This window comes from Ziziphus jujuba, chromosome 9 (assembly GCF_031755915.1).
Source record: "Ziziphus jujuba cultivar Dongzao chromosome 9, ASM3175591v1".
Taxonomy (NCBI): Eukaryota; Viridiplantae; Streptophyta; class Magnoliopsida; order Rosales; family Rhamnaceae; genus Ziziphus; species Ziziphus jujuba.
Window position 1 is genome coordinate 7317239 of NC_083387.1, and position 23321 is coordinate 7340559.

General features: G+C 36.8%; 2 protein-coding genes across 4 annotated transcripts; both read right to left on the minus strand.

Annotated features, from left to right (window-relative positions):
* Positions 1-83: 83 nt before the first annotated feature.
* On the minus strand, positions 84-3100 carry LOC107426664 (chloroplast envelope quinone oxidoreductase homolog). The gene is made up of 4 exons (XM_016036904.4): positions 2865-3100; positions 2184-2325; positions 1784-1875; positions 84-983 (listed from the first exon to the last, which is right to left on the minus strand). Exons 1-4 carry the CDS (start codon positions 2937-2939, stop codon positions 294-296), a joined length of 999 nt encoding a protein of 332 aa, XP_015892390.3. The 5' UTR covers positions 2940-3100; the 3' UTR covers positions 84-293.
* A 5023-nt stretch (positions 3101-8123) lies between these two features.
* On the minus strand, positions 8124-10684 carry LOC107426661 (UV-B-induced protein At3g17800, chloroplastic). Of its 3 annotated transcripts, none has more exons than XM_016036900.4 (2): positions 10174-10684; positions 8124-9108 (listed from the first exon to the last, which is right to left on the minus strand). In XM_016036900.4, exons 1-2 carry the CDS (start codon positions 10530-10532, stop codon positions 8310-8312), a joined length of 1158 nt encoding a protein of 385 aa, XP_015892386.1. In that variant the 5' UTR covers positions 10533-10684; the 3' UTR covers positions 8124-8309. The 3 variants fall into 3 exon arrangements, with proteins under 3 accessions (XP_015892386.1, XP_024933086.3, XP_048336475.2); XM_025077318.3 differs by having other exon boundaries at positions 8124-9287; positions 10174-10314; XM_048480518.2 differs by having other exon boundaries at positions 8124-9226; positions 10174-10192.
* Positions 10685-23321: the final 12637 nt, after the last annotated feature.

Genomic DNA, 23321 nt, shown 5'->3' on the forward strand with positions numbered 1-23321 from the left:
GTTGATTTGGGAGAATAAAATTCTAAAATTAGTCGGTCCCAACACAAGATTTGAAAATAATATACATTTTTTTAAGCAAAAAATAAAGTAACATAAACTTCATATATTATTGACTCCTTCCTCAAAAAGGACTTGCTGCATATCATATTGTATATATACATCACAGGCCATTATATGCCTTAATGCATATCACACTGTACATCACATAACACCAATCCATATAAACAAAAGTCCATACTCAATTTTCCCTTCTTTAAGTACACAAAGTTGACAATCCGAGATATTATGTCTACCTAAGGCTCCACAATGACCTTCCCAGTGGCATGGCCATCAATACTCTTAGCCCAAGCATCTTCAGCCTTGCTAAGAGGATGCTTTGAATCAATCACTGTCTTCAGCTTTCCTTCCTTCACTAACTTAACAAGATAATCCAGGTTCCCTTTCTTAGCACTCATTAGCAGTGGCACAAGCTGCTTCTTGGAGAAGGTGAGTTTCTTCAGAGCAAAGGTCAACAATGCACTTGGGCCAGGAGTAATATCAATAACCTTCCCCTTCTCACTTAGATTAGGCTCAAAAGTCGACCAAGGAATGCCCGTTACACAGTGAACAACTGCATCATATTTCCGACCAGATGGACTCCTCAGAGCTGCCCCATCAGGGGTCCTGTAGTCAAGAACCTCATCAGCGCCTAAACTCTTCACTAATTCAATGTTGCGAGCTCCACAAGTGGCAGTAACATGTGTATTTCCAAGCTTTGCTAGTTGAACTGCATACTGACCCACACCACCTGAGGCTGCAGTAATCAAAATGTTTGTCTGCTTCCCAGTTCCATCGAGCTTAACCTCAGCTACTTGGGTAAGAGCCTGGTGAGCCGTGAGACCGGCAACAGGTAAGCCTGCACCTTCAGGTGCTGAAACTTCTGGTGGCCTAATGACAGTCAAGCTCTCACTAGCTACAGCAAATTCAGCAAGTCCACCTCCACTCTGTCATTATGCAACATCACAACATATATAAGTGCATGACATGATATGAGTAATAAATAAAAACATAGATGAAACTTCCAGCCATCAGGAATGCTTCTTCAGCAGATTTAGGAGTTTTCTGCCTTTTTTTTTTCTTTTTTTTGTTTTTAACATCTTGAATTTCTTTTACATGCAATATTCCAAGTTCTTATTGACCTAGCTGTACAATCTAGGGCAACATTAACCCCCTAAAGGAAATCGAGGTGGTAGCCGAAGTGTAACACCATTTGGGGGAATGCAACAGAAGTAGAACTTGCATTTATGAAGACCTATAAACATAGAGTTGCATAGCTTCACCATGGATGGTGGCCCATCATTTGGAGCAAAGCAAAAAAGCTTGGGTTCATCCATGAACTTTACCCTTAGGATCTAATTGGCCCCCCAGCAGAGTAGAACTTTAAGAATGCCATAACTGGCCGATTAGGCAGAAAACAAAATGTACATAAGCTAAGAAAAGAAGTTCAAATTCCTTACTGACTTTAAAAAACCATTATCTACTTTCTTTCCTTTCATGTCCCATTTTCTCTAGTTATAATTAAGACATTTTTCACATACCTAGTATCTCTACTTCTTCGTAAACAACTTCCTCTAAACCATAATGGTTCTTTATCTTACCAGATGACAAAGGACATTCTGTCAGTAGAAGTTTGAAGGATAGTGCTAGTTTCTTGATCAATCATCCACTCACTTCTTGGTAGAAAAGAAGAAACTCTCTAAAATGGTAGAAACATATAATAAGAGGATTAAGAATGAGCACTTACAGCATGGCTGAGAAGAGCTACTACTTTGTCACCTGCTTTGAAATTTGTGACACCTTGTCCAACTTCAAGGACTTCGCCAGCCACATCAGTAACTGCAGCAGAAGTCCTCATCAGCCGAAAGAGCAACACGTTCTTCTTATTTATTTATTATTATTATTATTTTCAGTTGTACAAATTATCCATTCATCTGAAAACTCTTTTAGCAGTTCCATAAGTTAATTTTGTGTGAATTAGGAGTTATATTACAAACAGAATATCATACAGGATGCAACATGCATAATTTGGATCAAAAAATGTCAAAGAGGCATGCATTACAAATGCTTTTCAAAAGCTAATAGATTGACAAGAAAAAATACTATTGGTATAACTGTATAAACTGAAAAAAGCAAACAAGAATTACCGGGTATGTGAGGGAACTTGCGAGGATAAAGAGGCCGCAGCATCCCTTTCTGAATTTTCCAATCAACTGGATTTAGACTAGCAGCTTCCAATTTTAGCAAAATTTCATCCTTTTTCGGAGTGGGGATTGGAACTTCAACATGCTGCAGTAGTTTGAAATACATAAAGAATAATTTTACACTAATCCATCATGATAGCATCAGATTATAAAAGAATACAAATAACCAATATTTTCAATAACCATATTCGATACTCGAGAAATTCCATATTTAAGTTCTTTGTAAAACAATATGAAACTAAGGCCAATCAGTCAGGTAAGATGAACCTATCACCAACAAACAGATTTTAATGGCCCATCCAAACCGAAGCATGTTTATCCTAACGACTTTAAATAAAATAAAGATTAAAAAAAAAAAAAAAAGTTGGAAGATGAACAAGCACATCCTGGTCTTCCATCTCTGCAAGTTTTTCATTCATGAACACAAATCAATAATCACCATACAACAGTGCTACATCACAGAACTGAAAAACACAGTAAACATTACAAAGGGAAATTTAGAATGGAAAACACACACACACACACACATAACTACCCAATTACACACTTAGAAATAATTCTACAAGAGCAATTTCATAGAAAGAAAAAGAAATAGCAAAAGATAAGGAAACAAAATAAACAGACCTTCAAACCAGCAGCGCCTCCACCATAACCTTCATACTGAACAGCATGCATAAGCCTTGCTGCCGTGGCTGCCATGCCTATAAACAGAGACAGAGACAGAGACTGTGGGAGAAGATGATCCGTTTGGATCTGGATGTTCGAAGTGGTTTATATGGTAAACCAGAAGGGGATTGATATGGGTACAGAGAGACAAAAAATTAAAAAAAAAAAAGAAAAAAGAAAAAAGAAGAAGACGTGTCAAAATGAGAGAAATAGCCCTGAAGGAATCTAGACGCCCCTGTTGGCTGGAGAGGGTACGACGTAGCCAAGAATCTAGACATGACTTTCCACCCAAAAGACAAAATATATATAAATAAAAGGCCTCGTACAAAACTTTTCTTCAATTTTTTCCATTTAGTATTTAATGTTTGCCATCTGAAGATTTTTCTTTTTTAATTTTGTTTTGGCTCTAATTTTGTAAATTTTGATACTACTACTTAGAAGAATAATAGAATAGATGAAAAAGTAAACAATTGAAAAGGCATTATTTTTCTTTGGCTAATCCCAAATTGCCGAGGAAAAAATTATTAAAAAATAAAAAGAGTAGAGTTGGATTAATAGAGACAATAAAATTACAAAAGAGAGATCAGAAAGAGAGGTGAAAAGTGTATTGATATTGATTATGAGTAATACTATATGTATTAAAAAATTATTAAATATTTATTAAATAATTTATCAAATAATATATTATTATTTTATTAATTGAAAATATATATAAAATTTAAATATACAGGAGTACATTTTTAAAATATAAATATAATTAAAATTTTAAATTAATAAAGTAATATTTTTAATGCATATAATATTATTGTATTTATTATAGTACAATCTGATTTTATTTTTGAAAAATAATATAAGAGAATAAAAAAATTAACCATAAAAAATAAAAATATATATATCAACAGTAAAATTAAAGGTGTCAATTTCTATATATATATATATATATATATTTGGCAATATAAATGTGTCAACATTAAATTTGGCATCGTACACCAAAATGACAGCCCCATTAAGGTAGAATAGGTACAAATGGAAAAGGAAAAATATATACATATATATATTATAATATTTTTCTTCTGCGTGAAAATACATTTTTCTATGATATTGACTTCTTGATAAGTCTTTTTTTTTTTTTTTTTTGAAATAGACTTCTTGATAAGTTCATCCAAATAAAATCAAGCTATACATATCCTTGTTTGTGGAAATAAATAAAATTATTCTATTTGTCAGTGCCGAACATAGGATTAGAAAAGCATTAATCATTTTCTATCAATTGGTCGCAACTCACAACTCCAATAAAGACCTGGGTTTTTTCTCGTTAAAATTAAAGTTACCGATTAATCACCAAAAAAATAAATAAATACACTCAGTATATTTATCATATTCCATGTATTTTTAAAATTAAAGGACTACTTACTGCATTAAACATCGACCTCTAATATCATCTCAATCCAAAAAAAAACAAAAAAAACAAAAAAAACAAAAAAAACAAAAAACAAAACAAAAGAAGACCCAGTCTTTCAATCCCCCATCTTGCAAGCTGTGCAAATATAGTAATTAAATCAATCCACCGGACATGATCAGGAAAATGTACAAACCAAGAGTCAAAAAATAAAGTCACCTCTCTTCTTCATCTATGTAACACATGCACCAATCACCAAAGCAAAAAAGACCCATCAAAGATTTGAAGACAGAAATATGTAAAAATGGTTATGGACAAATTAACTTTCCAAAACTAGACGATTACTATTGCCCAAATAAAAAACTATAGAATTATTATGTAGCTAATTTATTATACAAGCATTATAGACAAAAGACGTTGATATAGCTAGCTAGGTTTAGCTTTAAAAAAATTGTACAAAACTCAGGCATTTTCTGTAACATATCCTAAAGCCTCCTTGCAGTTGTTCCACAAATCAGAGACCACAGTTGAAACCGTGTTAGCAAATCCTCCAAATACTTCTGGTAAATCTTTCAGTGACTCGTCCAGGGAAGCTCGTGTTTTCTCCATAAGTCCCCAGATTACAGAACTTGTAGCTCCGGCCGACCCGGTGACATGTTCCTTGACAATATCAAATGAGGAAGAGATCACAGTTTTCATGCCTTCCATTATATGCTGCAGCAAATACTCAAAACACGACCTTAGACCATCTGCGACTTGTTCTAAAGCACCATGAACCGAATTTCCTGGTACTTTGAAAGCATGGATAAGTAACACTACGAGATAGGCGGTTGTGGAGAAGATCAAACGAGAAACCAAATTCGCTATGACAATCAAGGCTGAGAAAATTAGTTTAAGAAGAAAAAATGCCATTTTCTGTGGGTTGGATAGAGGGGGGAAAATAAAAAAGAAAGAAAGATGGTCGAGAAAATTTTGCTTCGCAAGGAAGATTGTTCTCTAAGTCAACAATTTCTGATAACTGGTTTAAATAACCAAACTGTTGATTTGAAATTTGTGTATTAAATTCGTTTAATTGTAGTATCACAAAGGGGTAGTAGTTTCATGTTCAACTTCTAAGAAGCTCCTATTCACCTAATATGCATACTTTTTTTTATATGGACCGACTGTAACTTAAAAATTTTGTTATTTAATTGTTAGAACACAGAAATATTTAATTAAATAAATTAGTCGATTATCGTACGTACTGACCGACCGTTGACCAAGTATTGTTTCTCCTAAGGAAATACGTGGTTTCAAATTAATTTATATATATCCATTTGCAAAAAGATCCAAGTACTGGATGTGTGGTTTTAATAAAGTCTACCACAGTAGCCAAAATCAGTCTTTTCAACTCAGAATTTGGTAAAATCCATCCAAAGCAAATACTAAACCATGTTATCCCTATTTTATTTTATATATTTATTTTCAATTTTCTGACATTTCTTTCATGTAAAACGTTATTTCATTATAATTTTCCTCTTTTTAATCTATTTATGATCCAAAAATTTGAAAGTCCACCAAATAAAAAAAACTACATTGAAGGTCATAACTTGTGATATTAAAAGACTGAATTGAAGGTCATATAATATACAATATTAATTAATTTCTAAAATATCTTGTCAACTAGCATTGGAAATACAATATAAAATATTGCTCAAAGTCTTCAAGTTATATATCAAAGGGTCAATTTGTATTTCAATACTTTTAATTTTTAAAATTTTACAATTTAAACCTTTAACTTTTAAATTTAACAATATAAAATTTTTAATTTTTTAATTTATTGTAATTTGAGCTTTTTAATTTTAAATAGATAGAGCTTAAACTTAAATTAAATTTCGAACTACAAAATATTAGAGTGCAAAATTTTTTAACTAGTTTTGAAAATTTATATTTTTAATATTTTTAATGTAAAATTTGAAAATTTAATACAATCAATTTTTTTTAAAAAATATTTTACATTTTAGTATCTTTTAACTTGGAAATTGATATATTTTAATATTAATTATGTAAGAAGTAGTTAAATCCTATAATCAAAAGTAAAATTAGATCTAAATTACAATAAATTGAAAAATCAAAAACTTAAATTGCTAAGTAAAAAAGTTAAAGGTTGAAATTACAAAACTTTAAAAGTTAAAAATATTAAAGTGAATTTATTCATACATTAAAATTTGATTATACATAAGTATTTTAAAAGTGCTAGATATGTATAATATATACATATTCAACAAAAATACCTACACTTCTTTTTTTCTTATTGTTTCTCAAACAGCTTGCTGAAAAAAGTTATTTAAATTTGTTAACTAAGTTCATAAAATATGTTTTTTTGAGATAATTTAAAATGTTGTGTTATAAAATTGTCTTTATTGTTTTTATATTATAAAATTGAAAAAAAATTAATTATTTTTATAAATTTAAAAAAAAAATCATTTTTATTTCATTTATATTTATTTAAAAATTATTTACATGCCTCCATTGTTTAAAAATCCTGCCTCTGCCATGGTAGCAACCACCGAAAAAAGCTGATCCTTTTCTTTTGCATGGGTCTCTCACACCGGGATTCAAGTGATTTACAGCCAACATGTTTAGAACAACCAAACAGAACATTAAAAATCCTATTGTTTTTGTCATTATCAGTTTGCAGGTGTTTTCAGAGAAGTTGTTCGAAATTTATTAGTTTAAGTGGATATGGAGGTAAAGTTATCTTCCATTTAAATAGTGGAAATAAGAAAGTCAATTATAGTGTTCGGTAACGTGTAGATGTCACTTTTGAGAAATAGAACAAAAAAAACTAATCTTAATTTTTAAACGGGAAGGAAAAAGTTGTAAACTTTGTCGTATAACAGTTTTTAGTTTTAGTTTTAGTTTTTTATTTTATCAAAAAGATCTGGATCGGGATGAGAAAAAAAAAAAAAAAAAAAAGACTAGCTGTTCATAAAATAAATAAATAAATAAAATTAAAACATTGAAACTAATTGACACTTTAAACGTAGTTTTCGGAAGAAGATTACTTTGATTCATAATGAAAAATGATTATTCAATTTCTACAATGTTCACAAATAATTAGCTTAAAAGAAAAATTGGTACTTTGTTCTAACTTGTAACTTTTAAAGTCATGTTTGCTTGTTGGAGTTTTTGAATTTTCGAATCACAGTATAAATGGGAAAAATCAAATGAACAGTGGCTCAATATTTTATATGAAAGAAAAAAATTTAAAAATAATAGATATGTAAAAAGAAAAATAAAATATTACAGTTAGCTAGTAAGGATCATCTACGACACCATCTATCGGCGTACGACGTACTTTCTTGTTATGAAGACAATAACATGAGTCCCCCCAAATGGCACGCAAAACAATCACGTCGTCGTTGTTCTTGGCAATCGGCACGTTGCTTTTCGTGAACGGACCCAGCAAACAGCTCATTATAGGCTATTTGGGCATGTTGAAGGTGGACCCCACTTTACTTAATATCTACGCCATTTGCTTTTTCAATAAGTGTCTAGATATTATTCATCCAAATAAATAAATAAAGTGTCTAGATATTTTAGATAAGTCCAAGTGCTTATTTGAGTCAAGAATAAAAAAATATCTATGAATTTAAGAATGTCCTTTACCGGCAAATTGTGGGGTTCAATGGGAAAAGATAACAGAGCCATCATAGCCCACCTAACTCTGTCATCATTTGAGTCAAAACATAAAAAAGCAGCAACTCATGTTCTCCAATGGATAAACTTGACAGATATAATGCAAATTATATATGTACAGTAAAAACAAACAGATCTAAACATTAACCAACATGCAATTACAATATATACTATTTTCAAATATTACTAATTTACTATAACTGTACATTGGAAAATCGAAAAGTAAAAGAAAGACAATCCTTCCTTCTATTTACAAGAGAGAAACATCTCAAATAGCCATTAGTTTGCTAACATAAAATAGCCTCGAGAGTGTTCTTACTAAATTAGCCCTCCTTCAGCTTATAAACAGTGTTAACGCAGTCTTCGGTTTCCCAAATGAAAGATCCAAAAGCAACAGCCTCCAATACAAGCCTTTTCAGGCTCGAAAATGAGGTCAAGATAACCTCTTCACTCTCAAGAAAACCTGTTGATGTCTCATCCCCAAAAAGTGCACGACTGTGATTTTCAATCAAGTTCATGGCCTCCTTAGACTTAAGCTTTGCACATCTTTGTAATGTATCAGGATCAAACCCCATCACATAACATCTTAACTTTTCAGGTCTGTTCACCAACCTGCTTGATCCTTCTCCGTATGATTTGGAATTTGTGCTGCTAAGTCGACCGAAGAGAAGATGTTTTACTCCATAAGAACAAATCTCTGGAAATTTTAGAGAGTTCCTATGAGTCAGTTCTTGGCTTTCCATAGCTAGGCACTGTTCCAAGTTGAGCCTTGACGAGGCGGACTTCAAAAAATAGCCATATAAGATGGAGGCTACATAAACTCGGCCAAGTATGGATCGTGTGATCTTAGTTGTTGCCCAGGCTTCTTTCACACTAGCATTTGCTCTCAATCCAATCACTGTGGTCACATGTTCCCTTATCATCTCTAGAGCCTCGTCGCTATGAATTGACTCTAGCTCCCAGTCTTTTGAAGGCCAAATCTCCAGCCTCCCATTATAGATGCATCTAGAGAGCTTCGGAACCAAATGAACTTTGAGCTCAGAAAATTTGTAAAAGATTAAAAGATACATGACATCTTCGACAGCAATTTGGCACTCATTCTCCTTTAGTTTTGCAATCCTCCTGGCAATTAGAAACATCTTAGGACAGAGGAACATATTTATATCAATAACTATTTAATTGGAAATTTCAAATACGATTTTCTGCTACCACGGAACTCCAACAGTACGGATCAACTCCTCTAATTTGTTCAAGTCAGTAAAGGCATCAACAGGCAACAGTTCGCATTAGTAGCAAATGTCCTGCAGGATTGCAGGTATTGCCCACATGCAAAGATAAAATAAAAGATTTCCTGTTAGAAAACTAAAGCATTCATAAAAGAGTGAGAAACCATGTTCTAAAATTAGACCATATTGTCTACGGTAATTCATTCAATTAAAACCTTGGGTCACAAACTTTAGATGCATTATATATAATCAAACTCATCTGTAATTAAAAAAAACCCTCTATCAGGCTGAATTTACAAAACCTTTGCAATGTTAGAATTCTCAACCTTTTTGCACTTTTTATTATCGTCAAAGAGTCATGAATAACATAAATCATTGTGTAAAACTTGTACCAAACTACTCTAAAAAACTCATTCATTACCAACAAAGAGTATTGGAGTAAGAGGGAATATTAGTCACCATAAAATCTTGATACTACTTGGTCCACAGTCCACGTTATTGTAATTGAGAAAAAGAGTGAGAAAAACACTCATAACATTTGTCATACAAAAACCATTAAAGCTATGGATAAGATATTTTACAACAAAGCACTTTTTCTGAAAATGAAATTGGAAAAAACAAAAAAAGAAAAGAAAAAGAAAAGAAAAGATCATCCGACGATCAGGGGCAAAAAGGGATAGGAGGCAAAACAAAGGAATTGTTCATATCTTCAAAGATAATCAATGGGTTTCTTATCCACAGCGTCAATTTTCACCATATATAGAGCCATAAAAGATTCCAAACATCTAGAAAATAAACACTTTTTATACGATCCGATTTCAAACCAATCAAAACCATGCTCTGAAAACACAATCAATCCTCACGTGTTCACATGGCAAGATTCACGTGATAGTAGAACCTAAAAAACAAAAAAAGAGTAGGGAGGCAGGAGAAACAAAAAAAAAAAAAACAAAAAAAAAACCTGTGAAGGCAGGCCTCAGGAGAACCATCGCTGAAGATCATACGGTTAACGGCGTCGTCTCGATCATCGGCGAGGTGTTTCAGTTCATCGGCAACGGCGATGTGAAACAACTGCGGATGGTTGAGCAAGACGCCGAGCAGGTCATTTCCGGACGGAGACCTCGGAACCAGGGGAGAGTTCAGGCTGCTGAACTCGCAGTGGCTGGCTCCGGCGGCGGCGATAACGGTCAAGGGCCTAAATCGCCGTGTGGTCGAGAAATTTACGGTGGACTTGGGAGAGAAATTAGCAGTCCTCTGGGGCTTATACAGAGCGGAAGGAAGAGTAGGAGTTGTGTGGTGGTTTGAGACACAAAGGTCCATCAAATAGCTGGTTTGGAAATCTCAGAGAGAAAAACACGAAGAATTTTTGGGTGGAAATCAATCAATGGTGGTCTGGCTAATACAGAGACTTTATGGATAGGGCTTAGTGGAAAGGAGAAAAGAGACAAAGTGGCGGGGTAAGTGAGGGAAATTTACGGTGTATTGTAGAAGAATTTTTCTTCTATATAAAACGGTTGTTGACTAAAGTGGGCCATCCATATTGACGGTGGAGATTGTATTGGGGTTTTTTGAGTTTGTTGAGATGATTGCGATCAAACGCATTTACCTTTTATAGAGCGGAGTACTGATCAAGATTAGAATGGAAGACTAGAAAGACTGAGAGACAAATCACATAAAACCACATCAACTTTAGGATAAGTGCTTTGCGCCTATATATCAGTTAATTTATATTAAAAAATATATATATTTTATTTTTGTATTATTGATTGACGGCCACTGCCTCTTTTAATATTTTTATATTCTCATTGAAAACTTGGATACTTACCAAACTTTATATTTTAGTATTTTTTTTTTTTTTTACTTGATGGTCACTTTATATTTTATTATTGAGTTTTTTTATTTTTTTATTTTGGTTGGTTAATTATTATTGAGTCCATTTGGTCATCATGTTTTTCTGGAAGAAAACAAAAATGTTAATTAATAATGTTGAAAATATTGTCATTTTATTTTATTTATTTTTTAAGAGTGTAATGATTTTGTTATCTGAAATACCAATATAATTAAAGTTAATATATAATTATTCGAATTAATTTAAGTAGCTAACAATTATTTGAATTATAAAGTTCTTTTAAGATATAATTCATTAAAGAAAATATAAAAGATCAAATTATATATTTTTTTCTTATCAATTATTTTTTTTTTAATTTATAAATGGGATCGTTAACGTTGAATTTGCTTCAATTTCTATCAACTCTAGCTATTATTTAATAGATTATAAAAATAGTATTATGTGGAATCAAAACGAATATCTGTTCTCAACCGTTAATTGGAGACGGACAAAATGGGAAAAGAATCAAAAGCTGATTTGGTAGCATAACTATCCTAGTAGCAAAATTACAGCATATAAAAACTTAAAACATGGTAAATGTTACCAAGATAACAACAAATATAGTTATTGCAGTGATATTTTTTTGAAGCTTCCTAAAAACGTTTGGATAGATTAAAAATTATATATGTGATTGAGCACTAGTGAGTCATGATTTTATTTCCACTCAAATTCTTTACTTGAAAAAAAGAAAAAAAAAAAAAAGGAAAAGAAATTGAGGTCAAATTCGACCACAGGATAAGGAAGGTTGATGCGGTGATAAATCGTTTACATCCACATTTTAAGATGGTTGATTAAGTCATGTCCTACTCCTCTTTTCACTGTAAATATCCACCAAAATTTCCTACGATAGAACTAGTATTTATTTATTTTGATCATTAGACTGCATTAAATCCAAATTTCCTCACCATCCAAGAAGTGGCCATTGCCACTGAGCTCTTCTCTAAGGGACAATAAAATACTATTATTTTTATTTTTTCCAAGTGGATAGCTGGGATATTATTAATATTATAAATTTCCTTCGTTGTGATTTTTTCACTATGTTTGCATTGTTATTAATCAATATCTTTCTCAAACATAATTTCGGACAATTCAATGTGATATTAAAATATATATATATATATATATATGAGTGAAAGCAAGGATCTTTATCCCCATAAGCAAAAGCAATCAATTAAATCTTTTAACCAAAATAAAAATAATAAAAAAAAAGAGCAATCAATTCACTCATGTAGTTCGGCCAGCTTTAGCTTAGTTGTACGATATGGGCTTTGACAATTCTTGTTTTCATCTGTTTTTGTACGTTAGTTTTTAACACTTTTCGGGGGTTAATCTCAGAAAGGTTCTTAGCATTTGAGACGAAAACAAAAAGAAAATGATTAAATTGTGGAATTTTATGTGGTAAGACCATTTTTACGGTAAGATTAGTAATAATAGTTTATAAAACATGTAATATGGTATATTAATATAATTTTTTTAATTATCAAATACATAACATTTCTTACTTTAAAATGTTATTTATTTTATAGTTTAATATTATTTATTTATGAACTATGTTACAAATTTTATAGATCATTATTATTGATTTTAATATAAAATAGGTCTCACATACTCCAATTGTATTCTTCACTCTATTTGGCAAATTATATTTGACTAATTCCCACATCCCAAACGTGTTTGGCAAAACATCAACTAACAATACCCACAAACAGGTAAAAACTTAAGTTAAAAATAGCAAAAACTTAATTCAGCCAAAATGAGAAAATAGAAAATAGTAAAATAAATAAATAGAAACCCCAACCCCCTGAAATCGTGTTTTCTAAAGAAGACAAAAAGGTAAAATTAGGTAGTTAGTACCCTAACCGCAGGTTGATCTTTATAAACCAACCTGCATTGAAAATAGTAGAAAATAAACAAAAGAAACCAAAAACCCAAATTCAGGAAAATGAAATCCAACATGAAGTGGCTGTTGCTGTGTTTGGTGCTGATTAGCTTGGTGAAGCTGAGCCACGAGAAAGATCTGGAACCAGGGGTGGTTGATCCATGCCAGAGACCTGGAGGTCCACACCCGGGCTGTGGTCAACCCAACCAACCGCCCCAAGCTGCCAACCCATACACCCGTGGTTGCTCCAAAAGCACCCGCTGCCGAGGAGGCAATATGGCAAAACAACATCATCATCATTAAAGCCAAACGGCATCTCCAAATTGAAATTTTGGTTAATTGCAGTAATAATTCACAAAATGGGATAATTATTCCTATCTTGACTCTCTAATAAGCACAGCTGAATGTGCTTTCTATGCGTGTCTGTATAATATATTTATATTTTTTCTTTGGAATGGAAAATTCCAACTGTTCAAAATTGCAATTGTCTTCCAAAGAATGTAGGTAGTTATATGGTTGAATAGAAATATGTTTGTATATTTTGAACATTCAAAAATAAAATCGAATTCAATATTAATTGTAATAGCTAAATCTTTATTGATATGCACTTCGTTTTTATAGTATCTCTCCTTTGAAAAAACAAAGCCAACTTTTGATCACGTCCATCTTCCTTTTATCCTGTTTTAGTACCGTAATGTAAATTTAATCGCAAGTTTCAATATACGACTACTAGATCTTTCTCGTGTAGTGCTTTTTGAAATTGCTTTTTGACATGTACAGTACCACGTTCATTAGTTTTTCTCAGTTGTCCTATTTATCCAGTTATTCAATCCAATAAAAGGAAACCAATATTCAAAATTAATCAACATATAAAAAATGCGAAATAATTATTATTTTCAAATAAATTAAAAAAACATTGGATTAGTTCAAAAATTGGAAAGAAATTTTGCTTGTAATTCAAAGTCTGGGATTTTGGACTTTGGGCTGCTGAAGATTTGAGAGAACATGTGATAAAGAAGATAAAAAATAAAAGGAAAACTAAGGGTAAAAGAGGTAGTGCACCCACCCAATAAAATGACTCAAATCGAAGTTCAAAGCCGCATTGTAATTGTTTGAAATAATGTTTTTTTTTTTTTTTTTTTACGTCAGCATGCACGATATGGAAGAACTTGGCACCTAAAACGTGGTATGAAAGATAATATAGAAACTTCTATAGACAAGATGGACGCCCTTTTAATATATAAACAAAAAAAAAATGGATGTCCTTACGGATGTACTTACTCAGCTGGATAAAATTAGGACTGGAGTAATATTTTTTATTTACTTTTGGTACAGAGTTTTGGTATTTATTACTAACAGTATTAATCATCACTATAGTGAACTTTATTTTTATATGATTATTGCTGATTAAAACCGTTTAATTATGTATGCATTTTTTTTATTAAAAAAATTAAATATTGATTTATTATTCTAAACATTTAATTTAAAGAAGTGAATTTTTCTAGATAACTATTTAAATGATAAATAATAATTTTTTTCTTTATTATATATGTAAATTTGAAGATATAATTACAGTCAATATGTATATTTTCAAATATTCAATGAATAGAATATTTATTTTGAGAGAAGTCATGAATTAATGGAACCATAAAAGCTGGCCTATAAACAATATGGGGTTAATTTGTAAAACTAATATTAGTTGGTCTATACTAAGGGGATGCCTTGTGTCTATATAAGTTATTTTACTAATTTTTTTAGGATATTATGATGGGTTTGTTGAGTTTCTAATTTTGTATTTGTGTGCGTGTTTGGTGGGGCGGGGGGGGGGGGGGGGGGGGGGGGGGGGGGGGATGGGATGGGTTGGGTTTGTTGTGTTTAAGAATGGCTTGTTTGGGCAAAAGATGAATAAAATGTTTTGAGAGGAAATCTTGAATCAAACCGGTTATAATCTATTCTATAAACAATAAGGGGTTTCTAAAACTAATATTAATTGGTTTATTGACTCTTTTGTAAGGGGATTTCCTTGTATTTCTCTTATATACAATTGTACTAATTTTTTTAGCATCAAAAAAACATAAAATAATTTGTTTTTTAATTGATCGATCTCTCAAAAATCCCAGACCACTACATTGATTGCTAAAGTTGAAAAATTAAAATAAAACCCAAAGGGGGTGTTTGTTACATGGGACTGGCCAGGACCGGATGGGTTATAGTTCCAATCTGGTGTTTGGGAAGGAAAATGGAGGACGGGACACACTTATCCCGTTAATCAAATTATCCGAAACGAAGGGGACAAAGCTGACCCACCAAAACACCTGGGTCACTTTTGTCCTGCCCTCTTTCGATGCTTTCAACCTCTCAGCCTCTCACACAAAGTTGCTTCTGCCGGACCGTTCGCCACTTCTTTTCGGTTTGAAGCCACAATTCTTGACCTCGAAGACGTTTCCTACCAGCACGCCAGCCACGCAGCTGTCAAAGCTAACCCTAACTCTGCCGCCGGCGAAACCCATTTCAACCTCAAGATTGTCTCCCCGAAATTCGAAGGCCTGAACCTCATGAAACGGCATCGTTTGGTCTACGACGCCTTGGCCGACGAGCTCCAATCTGGACTCCACGCCCTTTCTATCGTCGCCAAAACTCCTCAAGAGCTCGAATCTCAATCCAAACGTCGACCAAAGTAAAATCCAAAACTGGGTTTTTTTTTGTCACTGTGAGTGGCCGAATCCAAATTTGCTTAATTTGTGGTTTATTTTTTTTTTTATTTTTGAATTATTAAATTTGTAATCGTATATCTTTGCGTATTTCAGCATTTCAGCATTTCAGCAACCGGCCTTCTCTCCCAACTCCGAAATTCCAGCATTTCATTTCTTTTTCCCTTACCTTTCCCCAATCCCTCATTGCCCACTCTTCCACCCTGCTGATCCCCAAGGCCAGTGACCGTATCTAACAGGTAATTCTTCATTCCTAATACTCTCTCTCTCTTTTGCTTGTTTCTTGTTGACCAAACGGACGTGTAACTAACTCTTTGATCTGGGCCTTTTGTTTCTTTTTTCCTTTGATTCCACTTCCTGTCTGTATTTGGATTTCGATGTCTCCGAGACCCTAGTGATGCTCTTTTTTGTTGTTTAGTGTCCTTAGTTGTTTAACGTGGTTGCATAAGATCTGGTTTGTGTAATTGGTTTTTGTTTTGGATTGTCATTGGTGGTTGTTTTGAATCGGTTTAAGGTTGTCCATCTGATGTCATAAGATCTGGTTTGTGTAATTGGTTTTTGGTTTTTGTTATGATGACATTAGTATTTTAATGATTGACAGATGTTTGGTATTTCCTTTTGATTTCAACCAGCACAAACGAGATTGTGATAGGATAAATAAAAAACCAACATTCAAATTTTATAAGTATTTTTTTTTTCTGGAAATAAAATTTTATAACTAATTCATATTGGAAGTTTACATTATATTGATCCTGCTTTCTTGTGACAGTGGATTGAAGTGAATGTACATACATTGCATGATTAGGAAGGACTAGATTTTTTATTCATTGCAAAGTATATGAGTATTTAATGTAATGTTTGTCCTGAATGATTCAGATTCCACAAACCGGATTGTAACACCCCGTCCCGAATCGCACTGGAATCCGTGCACGTTGACCGAGGTTGACCGTTGACCGAAGGGGTCAAAGTTGACTTTTTGACTCGGTGGGAATTTCGAGTTGAACAGGGTACCGTGGCGAAGTGCATGACGCCCTGAGTTCGTAGACTAGTAGCACGTCGAAAACGGAGCTACGGTTTGAAAGTTATGGACGAAACAAGTTGCGGTCCAAACTGTTCAAGGGGTGCCGGAGTTGACTTTTTGTTTATGGGGAATTGAGCTTTGACTCATGCATGGTTGTGAAGTGCTCGTCGATACGAGTTCACAGACTAGCGGCACGCTCCAAACGGACATCCGGTTAAAAAGTTATGGACGTTTGAAGTTTACCGGATACCGTATTATTTTAATATTTTTTTTGGGTCGGTGAACAGTGAAACGCCACGTGTCAGTTTCTGATTGGTCCACGTGGCATGAACAGTGTCATGCAGGGGTTTTATTTGTTAAAACACTCGGGGAAGAGAGAGAAAGAGAGAGAAGAGAGAGAAAGAGAGAGAGGAGAGAGAAAGAGAGAGCCACCGCCGGCCACCGGATTTTGCCACTGTTCCGGCCGAGTTACTGTACACGCGCCGGACAGAAAGCTTGCCCACCTCATTTCCGGCAAAACCTCCAAATTTCACGGCGAACGGCCGCCGGACGCGCCCGGATCGGACGTCCGAAGTTTGGCGGCGATTTTTCCCCTCCACCGCCGGCCACCGCGAATCGGCACTATTCCGGCCGATCTACAGTACACGCGCCATACACCCAGCATCCTCTCCTCAAGTCCGGCCTACCCACCAAAAATCACGGCCATCGGACCACCGACGCGCCGGGATCGGAGCGTTTTCCGGCGAGGGGTCGAAAATCTTCAAACGGTGATTTCTCCGCCGTCCGACCTCCGTTTTGCTCACCGTCGGTTCCGTTGGATTGCTCTCCTCACGATCTACAAATCTGCAAAATTTCACAGCAAACGGCCACCGTCGGAAATTACTGTTCCGGCAACGGTTGCCGGTGACGTGGCGGCCCGCCGGAAAGTACTGTTCCGGCGAGTACCCCGAAAATTCCGGCCAGCTCCAGTCCGCAGTGTTCGACCTCCTGAACCCAAATCCGACTTCCGTTTCCACCAATTCGCGACGGTTTGGGAGAATTGCGGAGCCGAAACCCGAAAAGCTTCCCGATAAAATTCCGACCCCGTCGGGTACGATCATCGGAAATTAAGACCGGATCTGTGATTAGCATCACTCGAGCTTCGATTCGGTATATCATTCGTAAATTTTAGTTATCATTTGGTGTTCGCTCCTCGGGTACCCATTTGGGGATTACCCGAATAAAATATTAATATTTGTGGTTTTGGTACTGTGGATGTTTTAGGTGCACGTGCAAGTAGCGGAGTCGATCCTGCGGAGGATCTTGATTGAGATACGTGCACAAGGTGAGTGACCCACCTTCAATTTAATTTTGGGAAATTTAATTGGTGAATATATTATGTGTGATTTAAATATTTGGAATTTAATTTTTATGTGCCAAATATTTATTTGATTTATGGTGGAATTATTTGTGAATTTATCGGATTTAAAAAAATGTGTATTTCACCAATTTATGCCATGTGAAATTAATTTATGGTTTTGAGGATTTTGAAATTGGTGTGGTTTTAATGTTAAATTGGGCACGATTTGAATTTCAAATATTTCAAGGAAAATATTTGGTTATGTTTGTAATTTCAATTTTTATAAAATATGCCCGTGGAATATTATGAGATTTGATTATGATATTTCGAGAAATTATTTACGCTTGGAAAAATGTGGATATTTGAATTGATGGATTTGGGAGTTGGTGGATTTGAAAATCTTGGGATTTATGGTATTAATTATAAGGAAATTGTGGAGAATTTCCCGGTTCAAGCGGATGGATTATGCCCGCTATGTTTATGAAAAATGTGAAATTTGTTTTATAATTTAAATTGTGGATTTTATGATTTTTAGATGCACCGTGCACGTACTGGTGTTCTGATTATGTGATATGGTTAGTGTGCACACGGTTGTGATTAGCGCGCAGGTGGGTGTGAGTAGCGCGCGGTTGATATTATGAGGGTGTCCTGTGGATGCCATCGGAGAGGGCGGCCACCCCCCTTTGGCCGGGACACCAGGTTAGCAGCGGCGCTGTGGGACGCCACGCGACCGTATGCCGGTTTCTTTCTATAACCTCCTGTCTGGCGGTACCTTGGGACGCTGGGTACTGTTGGCGCCACTGGTATATAGTGGGTGCATCAAATGATTTTCAGAACTGTGTTTTAAAAATAAAATGTTTGGAAACTGAATTAGAATTAAAAATATAATTGTTACCGCTTCTGGTATTTAATTGATGTCTTGGTTTTCGGGAAATATGAATAAAGGGTTTTGTGAAAATGTTTTAAAAGGGGAATCTTTCCAACTGAGAGAATTGTAAGGGTTTTGAGAGAAATTATTATTTCCAAATAATTATTATTTATATACCTATTACCGTGGTATGATAGTGTAGAGTAGTAGGGTCGCTCACTGAGATGATTAGCATCTCACACTCTTAAATTCCGTTCCTCTAGGTACCAGGTTGTCGGTGTTCACTCGGAGCGGACTTGATCTTCCTTGCTGTATTTGTTCGCGCAGTACCTTGTTCTTCTTTTACTGCAGTTGTAATATTTCTTTCACTTTTGCTGTATTCTATATTTTGTAGTACTTCATAAAGCTCTGTATACTGTATGGGACACTTATGTTTTTGTATTGCACTGGATTACTGTATTTTTATTTTGGAGTGCTGAAATTTGTGGAACCAGTTCGTCGTACTGTGGGAGGAATAAGGGAACAATTATAGAAGTGTGTTTGCAGTGCAGGAAATTTTGTGGTAAGTCCATCCCTTAGGGGAGGTTCTGCCGGATCTTCCACAGAAGGGTCCGGTAGGGTTTCCCTGGGATCAGGGCTTGTCTAGGGTTCCGGTGGGGAACTTTGGACGGGTCCTGACAGTTGGTATCAGAGCATAGGTTCTTGTAATCCTAAGGGACTGTGCATTGCTGTACAGCCCATCCGTAAATTCCTTCCTTTTGTAATCGTGCTTAAGTGTCCCTGTTTCTAAACTCTTGTTTGTTTCTTCAGTTTAATCGACTACGATGAGTCGGCGGGACACACGTAGAACTCGGGAACGCTCGGCTGAGAGTTCCGGGAGTCGATCAAGCCTTAGAGATCTGGTCTCTCAGCTAACTAGAGCCTTAGGAGGTTCAAGCTCTAGTAACCGATCCGTGGATCAGGCTCGACGTTTAGGAGCCGTGGAGTTCGATGGAAGCCAAGGCCCAGCTGCAGCCTTGAAGTGGCTATCCAGCATGGAGAAAATCTTGGAAGAGGGGATGCAGTGCCCCGATGAGGATATGGTGAGGATTTCTGGGTTCATGTTAGAGGGAGACGCCCGGAAGTGGTGGCAAATGGAGAAGACCCGCAGAAGGCATACGTGGGACCAGTTCAAGATTGCCTTCTCTACTGAGTTCTGTCCTCCTGCCTACCGTGAGGCGAGAAGGAGAGAGTTCGAGGGACTGCGCCAGGGAAACATGACGGTGACAGAGTACGAGAGGAGGTTCCGGGAGCTGTCAGAGTTCTGCATGCACTTGATTCCCGACGATCACGCGAAGAAGGTGAGGTTCATAGACGGGTTGAACGAGAGCATCGGCTACACCCTTTCTGGGTCAGTACACCCCACCTATCAGTCCGCCAGGGATGCAGCGCTCGAGCTAGAGAGACAGGCGGAGATACACAGACCCTCGAGGCGCAGACCGTTCGAAGGTTCGTACAGCGGGGTACCTCGACAGGGGGCATCTAAGAAGAGTCATAGTTCAGGCTCAGACAGTGGTGGGTTCAGCCCTCGAGGCAGATTTCAGAGGAGAGGCGGCTATCGTATGCCCCAACCAGCGCGCCATTCCATCAGCGGCGGCACGAGCTCATATCAGCACTCTGGGTTTAGCCCCAAGCCATTCTGCAGACGTTGCAATAGAGCACACCATGGGATTTGCCAGTTTGAGGGTGTGTGCTTTCAGTGTGGACAGGCGGGACATATTAAGAGAAATTGCCCTTATGGAGAGGCGGGAGTGTTAGGGGCGAGCCCACCATCACATCAGGCCAGTGGATCGCGGGGTCAGAGTTCCCGAGGGAGTTATGCAGTAGGAGGTTCATCGGGATCAGTCCCACAGCCTGTTGGACCGAGCAGGGGTAGAGGACGGAGGCCCCAGCAGACAGGGCAGGGTCGAGTGTTTGCGATGACGCAGCAGGAGGCCCTAGCTACACCGGACGTCGTGGCAGGTACGTTGAATATATTTGGTAATGATGCATTAGTACTTATAGACCCGGGAGCAACACATTCATTCATCTCCAAGGAATTCGTCACTCGGGTCGGTATGACCCCTACTCCTTTAGAATGTCTAGTAGAGATAGCCACTCCTGCAGGAGAATCCTTGTGGCCTAGCCAGTTAATCAAGGAATGTTTCTTCTGCATCGAAGATCAAGTGATGGAGGCGGACTTGATCCTGTTGGATCTGTCCGGACTTGATGTAATTTTGGGCATGGATTGGTTGGCAAGGAACCATGCATCTGTAGACTGTTTCAGCAAGGAAGTTACATTCAGGAGGCCAGGGTTGCCAAAAGTAGTATTCCGTGGAGGAGTTGGAAGGCCCTTACCGAGGTTGATATCTACCCTTACCGCCAAGAAGCTACTGAATAAAGGTTGCCAGGGGTATTTGGCTCATGTGATAGATACCCGAGTAAGTGGGGTCAGGTTGGAAGACATGCCCGTTGTGAGGGATTTCCCGGACGTGTTTCCTGAGGAGTTACCAGGATTGCCTCCGGAAAGGGAAGTTGACTTTCCCATTGAATTGATTCCAGGCACCGTGCCTATTTCTCTACCACCGTATCGGATGGCTCCAGCGGAGTTAAGGGAGCTAAAGGTCCAGTTGCAAGATTTGGTAGATAAGGGGTTTATTAGACCAAGTATATCGCCGTGGGGAGCCCCAGTTTTGTTTGTAAAGAAAAAGGATGGTAGTCTAAGGCTGTGTATAGACTACCGACAACTTAATAAGGTCACCATTCCTAATCGCTATCCGTTGCCAAGGATAGATGATCTATTCGACCAACTCCAAGGTGCCAAGGTGTTCTCCAAGATCGACTTGAGGTCGGGATACCATCAGTTAAGGATCCGAGAGTCGGACATTCCTAAGACTGCCTTTAGGACGAGGTACGGACATTATGAATTCCTAGTGATGTCGTTCGGACTCACCAATGCCCCAGCAGCTTTCATGGACTTGATGAATAGGGTGTTTCGTCCGTACTTGGATCATTTTGTCATTGTATTTATCGATGACATTCTGATCTATTCAAGGAGCCAAGAAGAGCACGTGAGGCATTTGAAGAGAGTGCTCCAAACTCTAAGGCAGCATCAGCTATATGCTAAGTTCGACAAGTGTGAATTCTGGTTGAATCAAGTGGGTTTTCTCGGACATATCGTGTCGGCAGAAGGTATCTATGTGGACCCTGATAAGGTAAAGGCAGTGTTGAGTTGGGAGCGCCCTACCACTGTGAGGGAGGTACGAAGTTTTCTTGGATTAGCGGGTTACTACCGTCGTTTTATTGAAGGGTTTTCAAGGATTGCCGGGCCGCTTCATAGATTGACCCGAAAGAATGTTGAATTTAGTTGGACGGACAGGTGTGAACAGAGTTTTCAGGAGTTGAAGCAAAAGTTGACATCCGCACCTGTTTTAACTTTACCTGATGGGAATGAAGGTTTTGAGGTTTATTGTGATGCATCCCATCAAGGGTTGGGTTGCGTGCTAATGCAGAATCAAAGGGTGGTAGCGTATGCATCTCGGCAATTGAAGCAGCACGAACAGAATTACCCTACACACGACTTAGAATTGGCGGCGGTAGTCTTTGCTCTAAAGAAGTGGAGGCACTACTTGTATGGGGCCACGTGCCAAATCTATACCGACCACAAGAGCCTCAAGTATATTTTCACTCAGAAGGAGTTAAATATGAGACAAAGGCGATGGATGGAGTTGTTAAAGGATTACGACTGTGTGATTGACTATCACCCGGGTAAGGCGAATGTAGTGGCAGATGCTTTGAGTAGGAAGGCTACTGGATCCCTTGCTCACATCCAAGTCATCCAACTACCTCTCATGGTGGAGTTGAAGAAGATGGGGGTGTTAATGCATATGCATCCTTCAGGAGTTCTCATGGCTAGCTTCCAGGTACGACCGGTGTTGGTGGATCGTATAGTAGAGACCCAAATGGAAGATCCTAAGTTGAGGACAATTAAGGGCAAGGTACAAGAAGGTCTTGATCCGGAATTTTCCATAAGGAGGGATGGAGCCCTCGTGTATAAAGGACGACTTTGCGTTCCGGATATCCCAGGACTCAAGAAGGAGATTTTGGAGGAGGCGCATAGCTCGATGTATGCGATGCATCCTGGGAGTACCAAGATGTATCGGACGCTTGTTAAGTATTATTGGTGGATTGGTATGAAGAGAGAAGTGGCAGACTTTGTATCAAAATGTTTGATTTGTCAACAAGTGAAAGCAGAAAGACAGAAGCCTTCGGGACTACTCCAACCTTTACCGATTCCCGTGTGGAAGTGGGAAGAACTCAACATGGACTTCGTATTCAAGCTTCCTTCCACACCTAGAAGGTACGACGGCATTTGGGTAATCATT